The sequence below is a fragment of the Pundamilia nyererei genome, unplaced genomic scaffold (genome assembly GCF_000239375.1).
Source record: "Pundamilia nyererei isolate P.nyererei 1_Seehausen unplaced genomic scaffold, PunNye1.0 scaffold00008, whole genome shotgun sequence".
Lineage (NCBI taxonomy): Eukaryota > Metazoa > Chordata > Actinopteri > Cichliformes > Cichlidae > Pundamilia > Pundamilia nyererei.
Window position 1 is genome coordinate 4,267,082 of NW_005187409.1, and position 9,714 is coordinate 4,276,795.

At 41.5% G+C, this 9,714-nt stretch overlaps 1 protein-coding gene across 1 annotated transcript in view; it reads right to left on the reverse strand.

Moving 5' to 3' along the window:
* Positions 1–536: 536 nt before the first annotated feature.
* Positions 537–9,714, reverse strand: part of sesn4 (sestrin 4) — an 11,160-nt gene continuing 1,982 nt past the window's right edge. Inside the window, exons 2-9 of the mRNA XM_005723043.1 lie at positions 5,331–5,513; positions 5,016–5,198; positions 4,631–4,879; positions 4,106–4,196; positions 3,854–3,978; positions 2,438–2,604; positions 2,173–2,317; positions 537–1,377 (exon numbers count right to left, since the gene is read on the reverse strand). Of these exons, the coding sequence (XP_005723100.1) occupies positions 1,288–1,377; positions 2,173–2,317; positions 2,438–2,604; positions 3,854–3,978; positions 4,106–4,196; positions 4,631–4,879; positions 5,016–5,198; positions 5,331–5,513 (1,233 nt within the window). The 3' untranslated portion in view covers positions 537–1,287. The remainder of the gene's footprint in view (positions 1,378–2,172; positions 2,318–2,437; positions 2,605–3,853; positions 3,979–4,105; positions 4,197–4,630; positions 4,880–5,015; positions 5,199–5,330; positions 5,514–9,714) is intronic.

The window sequence follows — 9,714 nt, forward strand, 5'->3', positions numbered from 1 at the left end:
ACTGTAAAAAGAAAAGACAGAAAGGAGATACAGGTGTTATTAACAGCTACTCTGCACATCGCTCTAAGTGTACCACGGGTTCTCTGCTGTGATGATCTACTTCAATACAGTTCACACAAAGAAAGAAAAGCTTTAACACAAAGCCCCGAACAAAAATCTGAACTCACAGATCAACCTTAAGTGTTATTTTTAAAATTGCTCCAATTGATTTTTTGTACTTTTGTGAAAGGTTGAGGTCTTAAAGAACCCGTGGTCTAACATTTAGTCTCTGATTTGATCGTCTCTGAAGCGTGTCAGTGGGGAGAAAAAAAAAGAAAGAAAAAAAAACGTGGCTCAGCTTACTCGTCGCTGTAAGAAACAGCTTACTGACTTCTTCAGATTAGTTTCAGAGTCCCTGTGCCAGAGCTAAACTGAAAATATTAGAGCAATATTTCACTGAAATATCCTGAAACGCGTACCTTCACTCAGAAATCGGGGCTGGGAAACAAAAGCAGAGTCTGAAAGTTTGAGGACAAACAGTCAAATCTTTTTCTCTCTCTCTTTTTTTTTTTTTTTTTTTTAAACACGTCATAAAGACGAGACCCACAAACTCAGTATGTCTACTCATTAGCTACCTTGCATTATAAATATATAAAGTTTAAAAAAGTGCTTATTAAAAGAAACTATAGTGATGTGATAACTTCCAGCAGTGTCATTCTCATTTTTGTTCTTGACCAGCATTAATACGACATGTCAGGGAGAGCAAAACGGTCGTCCTTCACAGTCCTCCTCCAACACTGACAAGGATTGTCCACAAAAAAACAAAACAAAAAAAAAAAAAACCCCAAAGAACTGGTCTCCCATTAACATTCATTCAACGTGTACACAAAGATATACGTTTTTGGAAAAGCATAGTTAATACAAAAGGAGACTTCTCAAACTAAAGAGGAGAGTATTGGCCACTGGTAACACACTGCTGCTGCGACCGACTGGAACACAAGACGACAGGTAAAAATTAAAATAACTAGCAATAATTGCACATAACCTTCGAGAGCCAAGATGTCTGATAAGAGGACTTCACAATAAGATGAGTTGCAGGAGGGGTGTGGCACGCTATGGTTTAAATATACTGGATCTGAGGAGAAAAAGCACATTCAAAGAGGCACAGCTGCAAACAGTGCAGCTCTGTGTCCTTAAAAGTGCCGCTCTCATCCCACGTCACCGGCTGCTCTTCAGATGTCTTCATCCTCTTGTTTCCGGGTCTCTCTGTACCGGCGAAGAGTTTTAATGACGTGCCTCGACATCCTCTTAGGCAATCATGTACTGAGTGATGGCTCTCAGCGCGTACAGCAGCTCCGCCTGCAGCCGGGCCTCCATGATTAGTAAGTTTATGTGTATCTGAGGAGAGAAAAAACTGAACATTAACACCGAGGGCTGATGCTAGTGATAAGTAACAGTTTCTGGGAATGTGTTGAGTGGACAGGTTGATGTGACGGGGAATGCGCACATTTGTTGGAGTTATGCTTCTAGTTCAAATCTGTGCTGTAGGGGGCGCCAGTATTACTCCCTGGTTTGAACATGTAAACCATGAGCCACAATGCATTTCATCCTTCTGGACTTTCTCCCTGCTTTCCCATCTAAAAGCTAAAAATCACAAAATATATTTAAAAATCTACACTGCAGATACACCATAACCCTACACCCTGACATCCACCTGCAACATCCTGTAACTTTAATGGCCTGTTCAGTACTCTTGTTTCCAGCTCTTCAGTTGGTTCAGAAAAAAGCTGGCAGAAAAAGTGCGGAACTGACCAGCTTGGAGAGAGAAATCCCAGAGCAATGCAGGCACACCAGTATGAGCATAAAATACCTGAACTTGAAGCTTCTCAGATGAGAGGTGAAACATCTTCAAGAAACTTAAGTCGCTTTCTTTTTAAGCTCCTTAGACCAAGTATAAACCTTTATCAATGTGGCTCGAGTCAATGCAGTTCTTTTCCCACCTGATTTTAGCGTTTCTTGGTTTAGTTTTAGTTGATAATGACCTCAGTTCAAAAGCGAAAGCTCTGCTGATCCTGCCAGATCCTTGTTTTCCTGCATTTGTGCCAAATTAAATATTGCAGCTCTCACTTCTAGCGTCATACGTTGTTTGCAGACATGACAACTTTCTTCGTAACACGAAAAAAATAGTCTTACCCGTTCTGAAGTCTTAAGTGGAGTCCATCTCAGCGGACACACTGGAGTTTTGGTGGAGTCCGGAAAACAGGCCACAGCCTTGACGTACAGCTTCAAATCTCGCTCCAGCAACTGGTTCACTTCACCGTAATCGTAATCATCGTAGCTGCGACCAAAAGCAAACACAACTTTAACTATTGAACATACACACAAAAAAAAGCAGGTTTCTGTACGTCTCTTGTATTTTTTTTTTTTTTATTGTTTCAGCACGAAGTGGCAGCCTCACCGTATTCCTAACACACAGTGGATGTAATTCCAGATCGCCCTCTTCAGGTCGTCACTGTGCAATGAGGAGAGGGTGGCTACGCTCCTGAACCGGTCATCCAGGAGGTGCCCAATGTCAGAATACAATCTGTTGACTAAGGAGAAGCCGTGATCTTCCCAGGAATAGTCCTAGAGGGGGAAAAAGGGGTCACATGAGTTTTCCTCATTGTGAGCAGTTCTGAAAATTGCAGTCAAATAGAAGAACATAACATTTTTTTCCTCGTGATTGATGCCAAACCTTTAATCTATAGAGCTTAAGTAGTAAATATTTGAAACTACTTTTCAGCATTAGTAATGCTTTTATTTGCTCTACTTTTGTTTTATTATGATCCCCTAAGGCTAGCCCCACCAATCTATGTACCATGCTGTTCTTCATTTTGTGGTTTTTAGAGGCATTCATTTGTAAAATGATCCAAAAGCGTTGCAGAATATGATTTTGTTATGATTCTTCAAGATTTCTCCCAGATATGTACTAAGTCCTGTCTCCACACAGAAAGATCCTGGCCACATGATAGAAACCCAGGCCCTTCTTGCTCTGAGGCAACAGTCAACCGTGTCACCGTGCTGCTTCCCATCAGAGAATTATGCCTTCTGCGATACATTTATTAGCGGACATCACCTTCGCTTTGTTTTCAGTGTTTAGTAACTGCTAAACTACAAGCTTCGGGCTCTTCCTGCCATGTGCTTCCTGAGCAGCTGCCTCACAAGCCAGGTCTCTATTGTGGTGGTCCTCAACATCTTTCAGCCGCCCCTACAGAGAGGACATGATGCCACTAACAAGCACAAATGGAGGACAAGTTAAATGATGCCATTTGGGGCAGCTTGAGCTGTGGGATTTAGCTTTTATAGTGAAAGTAGGAAAAAAAGTAGAGGACTTGGAGAAAAGAGACTCCTAGCTCTCTGTTGTACTGTTTCTTCTCCTGTTAACAAATACAGATTTTCTGGTAATTTACACAAAACTTACATTTCTAAAAGCTCTTATATCTATTCTCATTTTATATTGTGCCTTATGAACTGGACCATGATTAAGAAAGCGCATCTAATTAAAATATGAAGGGGAAAAAAACTTCAGCTCACATCTTGTTAGTTATTCCTCTCCTGTTGGTCCGTGAGCCAAAGCAGTGTGTTAAAATGTCAAAGAAAGTACTGATTAACTCACTCTGCCTCGGGCTGCCTGATACCAAATTTACATGTTAATTTGGCTACCAGCATCTCAAAGTGCTTCAGACTGTGGCACAGATGCACTTCAGCAGTGGAGAGTAATAAAACTGTGCTAATGTCTTTAATAGACACCAGCCAGACAATCGGAAACTCAGAACAAAAAACAAAACCCTACACATAATCACACTGACGCGTTCACTGCTATAAAGACACTCACCTGAACTCTGAACACTTGGAAGTGGTCCTCCTCCTTGCGCGCAAACTCCTGATAGCAAAAGTCAGGGTCTGTGATAAAACGCGAAGGATCTGCGAGGCATATCATCTCCTCCTCCTCCTCCGTGTCTTTAAAAGAAATGATGAAAGCAAAGGAGATGATGAGGCTAAGTAAGGAGTGGTAAACGCTCAGGTTTCACACTGTGCGACTTCACTAATGCTCGAGGAGTGAGTGGGAATGTCTCGGTGGTGTTACCTGTCTGCTGGAGTGTTTGCTTTTCACGCTCTTCCTGGGACTTCTGGATCCTCTCCTTCAGACACATCACATCACCACTTGAGTCCAGAGACTGCCGATAAAAAAAAAAAAAGTATCTCATCAAGTTTGATATATTAAAGCAACTGCTAAGGGTACAGAAATAATCTAATTGCGTATGCAACATCAGAAAATATCCAACTGAATTTGATTATATTTATCAAAGGAAAAATACTGAACAAATTAATCGGTCATTTTACACTATTAAACATTTTTTCCAATCCTTATTATATGATGTAAGGCCAGTGAAATAAAAAAATACACTCCTAAAATACATTTTCATCTGGTAAAACTGGTGATATTTACTTTGGCTATCTTGGCCTTTTTCTTCTTATTCCTTTCCACAAGCACCAGTGGGTTGAGTGATACCAGTATTGCACATATTGGTCCCTTTTTTAAAGCTATTCTAACTATTTATGAACTAATTTCAGTTTATAGCTTCAGATATGTATATAAGTATATTTTTACCCGTCGTCGTGTTATGTGTTCGGAGGGAGTGGCGAGGGACTGAGGCACATTGGTGTTGCCGTTGGCAGCGTCACAGGGGCAGAAGGTCGGCGGAGTACCGTTGGGAGATTTGGAGGAGAGAGGGACAAAGTCTGCGTCTGTGTCGCATCCAAACACAAAGCTGCAGAGGGAGTGGCAGTGGGCCAGGATCACCACGGCCTGCACCAGCTCAGCCAGTGACCAGCACTGCTCGCCCGCCTTCAGCAGCGTCTGGAGAGCAGAGGCAAAAACAAACACACATTTAGAATGAGGAAATGAAATAAAGCAAAGCATCAAAGTATTTTTTTTTTTTTTTTAAATACTTATGTAAATGTTACATTTTATCCGTGGTCTGTCTTTGCTGTACCTGGATATGCGAGCAGGCGGTGAGCCAGGGTTGGTGGGCCAGCACTTTGTTAATGTTGTCAAGGAGCCGAAGGCGAAGGGGTGCCACCTCCAAACCCTGCAACCACGTGGGATCCCCGCCCACCCTCAGAAAATGCGCTGAGTGCAGGTACACCAGGTAGTTGCAGTGATGACGTGCTGCAGCCTGTTAGTCACAGGAACAAAGATGAAAACTCAAAAAAAAAAAAAAAAAAAAAGCTTTGTGTATGTTTGGCTGCATGATGACAGCTGGTGAGGGGTTTGGATGTATCCTAGAGAGAAAAGCCAGGTCACTAACCATGATGGCGATGTAATGGCGGTATGGCAGCGGCAGGGGGCCATCCATGTGCAGGATGTAATGCTGTGTGCGCAGGAAGCTCTCCAGGTACTGAGGGTGAGACGCCATCTGCTGGGACACGGCATCTACACTCCCCCTGCTGACCAGCAGTGACACTCGCTCCTTCTCACCATTCACCATCATCTGCAGAAACAGTGACAAGGACGAGAAAGACTGTTGGTTTCTGGAAGAGGGACCTTAAAACCATATTGTACCATAAGATATAGTTCTCCCATTTTGTGGGAAATAGCTATAATGGCTGAAACAAAGTGCTGACAGAAGAAAAAAAAAATGAGAACATTAATGGCTGTGAAAAATCTTAAAATTATGCTGGATGAAGCTGCTCTGAACTACACCACTGTAAATCCAAAATCTTTGGCTCTTTGGTGGAGTTTGGACGTCACTAAAGAGCGACTTTGACATTTTACAGACAAAGCAATCAGTTAATCCACAATGGGAACACATTTTATTATTTAAAACTGGCAATAAATAAATATATGGGACAAAAAATAAAAATAATTCAGTAACCCGAGGATGACTTTCTTTTGGAGTAATCGTTAGATCTGTAGGAAAAAACAGGCTAGACTTCTGTGTCCGTGACATGGACCAAACTTGTTTTACCCCCCCATAAATCAGCTGAAAGAAAAACAGCCTTGGGAAAACAGCAGTGATACAGGCGCCACTGGCAAGTGAGCGCATTCCTTGCATTATTCCTTCTCCAAATAAAACAAGCAAACAACAGTAGCTCAGCTGAGAGCTCGTCAGACAAACAGACACCATGGCAGGTTGGCTGCAGCAGGGCCAGATGCTTCCTAGTTCCAACACCACTTCATTATTATCAAACACAGAAGCAGCACTGTGGATTTTTTTTTCTTCCAAAGGTACTTCTACTTCTGTGAAATGAAAATGGACAGCAGCCTGCTAAAACTACAGGGGAAAAAAACACCCATGTTTTCCTTAGAAAAGGGGATTTACATGCTGGGAGGAAGCACAGACGAAGCAACTAATGTGAAAGTTGAGCTTAAGAGGCCTTGAAGAGGGAAGCTCATGAGCAGCAGCAGCAGCAAAGAAATTCATAAGCCCTAACAGACAAACAAGGGAGCGACTGGGCTCAGGAGCCAGAGGCCAAGAGAAACAGACCCATGCGGAGAGGGGAGCTGGATCGCCCTCATGGGCACAGCCTCTGTCACCATCTTACAATCGGTTCTAGGAAAAGGTGTTTGGGAACTCAGCCATGAGCAGGAATCAGCTCCACTGTATGTGAAACCCGAGTGTGGACGGCACTCATCAAAGCCAAATGTTTCACTCCAGTTTGGCAAAGACTTCTCCCTTTAACAGCTGAACGTCTGTCAAGGATTACTACTGTCCTGTCAAATCACAGACGCCTCAGCTTATGTCACAGATAGTCGTAGCAAATGGCGACTAGAAGGACTCGCTGCTTAATTTTAGCCTTGTACAGATCTTTGGTATTCAGCTCCATGTGGTATTTCACTTCTCCCTGCAGTCGACCAGGGTTTCCTCCTGATCCAGAAGGAGGCTCCACCTCTTGACCTATTATAGACTCCATGCTCAGATTTAAAAAAAAAAAAAAACACGTCAAGACAGCACAGATTTAACAAACGTCACACTGGGACTGACTTATTTGTATAAACTACGAGTTATTTTAACTCTAAGGAGAATGCAAGGGAATAAAATGAGCTTAGATGCAAACCCTGACCCTCATTTATCGGTCATCATACATGAGAAATGGTTTGAATGGGAATGTAGAGTGCACAGGTGCCTGCCAATCAAAACCTGACAAGAGCACATTCACAAGAGTAGGTCTGATTAGTATGCTGAGCTGCAGAATCTAGGTTACAGCTCCATCAAAGCACTAACTGGCTCGATGGGGCCTGCACCGTGAAGAAAACACACCAGTCAAATAATTAACATGTAAGGAGATCTGCGCCTGTTTTTTTTTTCCTAGTCTTTTCATTCCGGCATGAAATGGACTCCAACATAGATCGATCATACTTTTAGGCAAATACAAAAAACAATGACCAAGATGTGCAAGCACAGAAAACTTCTTTATAGGACTAATTCTTTTCCAAGTAATTTTGCTGGACAATATAAAAGATGTACTGCTGTGACTTTTTGAAATATTGCCAACTCAGTGAACAGATAAAGTACCCACTGGGGACACTCAAGTTGCTAAAATCACTGTTTTATATTATTATGCACTAGTACCTGCGATGAAAGAAGAATCCTGCCTCAAGTGTATACCCTTCTCCCTCACAGTTCATATTACATAAATCAGATATAAGAAAGTAAGACACCATTTCATCAGGAACAAGCTGGAAAGGGCTCAGGATGGGTTAGGATTATGATGGAGGAGAGCACAGAGGCTACAAAATAACTTGCCACCAAGAAAGGAGCTGTGGCTGCTGCTATTTGGAAGTTTTTCAGTATATTACAAAAAACCCCAAAAACAAAATCTTGTTCTGACCCCTCAGACTGTGCACGAGGCTCAGCAAGCTCAGCCACACCACAGACAGTATAAAATAGGAATGTAAGGCAGCCGATTGTTTGGTGTTTTAAAACCAGATTATATGAGCAGGAGACTGACTGTGGCAGCAAACCTCACAATTTCTCAATCACAACTTGTCAACCAATGAACATATCCTGGATTATCCTTTTAACACTTAAAATGACCAAAATTTATAAAACAGCTCTAATGATTTAGAGGGTCCAAGGGCTGTTTTCCAATCCATTTCTATAGGACCGTTAATCTTTTTACAACACTGTCAGCTGTGAGAAAGAATGCACTGGCTTCTCGTTTTAGAGCCTGAAGCCATCTCCATGTTTGTGTATCTCCACCTGTCTATGCTTGGGTGTGATTTTATATTTTAAATACTCCCATGAGAAAAATAAGCAACTGTAAACATATATAAAAGGGAAAGTATTTCAAATCAGAGATGGGTATGGTTAACAGTTAAACACCAGTCTACAATCCCATCAACATTATGACAAACCCTCGGCAAAATAGGAAACTAACCCTGAAAATGGCACTGACACTCACCCTGCTGATGCATCTTTTCTCGGTGTGATTACTTCAGTAAAAAGGTTACCGTTAGAGAAGTCAAAGCCAAAATTAAGGACTTGTGCAAAGAACTAAAAACCCACAGTGCTAAGCAGTATTGTCAAATTTTAGCAAACACCCCGCATTCGTCATCACACAGATAAATACTGACAACACTCATAGAAACACACAGAAATCAGAAAAAGCAACCCTCTAATTGTCATATTCTGTTAATTTTCAAATCTGAAGTAAAATAAGCAACAAACCTACTCTTTTAGAGACTGAGGAGATGGGATTTGCCATCACATAATCAAAGAGGAAATTGGTATTTTGCAAATTTTCAAACATGTCTGGACAAATACAAGGTAATAAGTCAAACTGAAACAGGAACTACAGTGGATGTGAAGGCATTCAGAAAGCAGGAAATGACACATCCTACAGGTTTATGGTGTCTGTTGAGGACACAGAAGCAGAAATCAAATAGAAAACAAAGAGTTTACAGTATGCTCATCAATACATTTCATTTCAAAAATCCTAAATTTTGCTATTTTTTCATGTCCTAGTTCTGTCCTGAAAGTGATCTATCTTTATCCAAACTAATCAACATTTTCTGATTTATATGCACTGTGGGAAAAGCTTTAGGCAGATGTATTATTGTCCCAATAACCAGCTTTATTGTTATTGCCTGATAACAACCCAGAGAAGCTGCACATAGCTTTGACAAGGCGATACACTCCTTACTGGCCACCCACATGAACAAAAAAAAAAAAAAAAAAATTGCACTGAAAGAAGAGAGAAAAAAGGGTAAGTAAGGGTGGGTGGTCATATAAAGCAGCATCATGTCTGCAACTGTGTATGCTATTACAAAGCATATTGTGGTTTCACATGTACACTCGGAAGCCTATCAATTCAGCTTACAGTACACGCAGAAACAAAGCAATTTTTTGTAGTCAAAAACAGGCCTGAGGGGGTGACATTAGAGCATTGCTGTATTCAAATCACAAGATGCAGTCAAACTTGTGGCTTGCCTGCAAAATATTAACATAAACAACCCACAGTAGGGCCTGTTGTGAAAGAAAAAGATTCACAGGTGCAGATCATTTGACATTCAAAAGAAATTTCCTTTTTCCTCAACACGGGAGAGGACAGATAATTTGTGTATTGATCAGAGAGGACTACGGATGAAATGAAAAACAGGGATGACGTCACCGAGAGGAGGAAAGGTAAAGGGAGACAAAGACAGGCTTTGATAGCTGGCTGACAAACAAGCAAGGCTAGGAAGGAGAG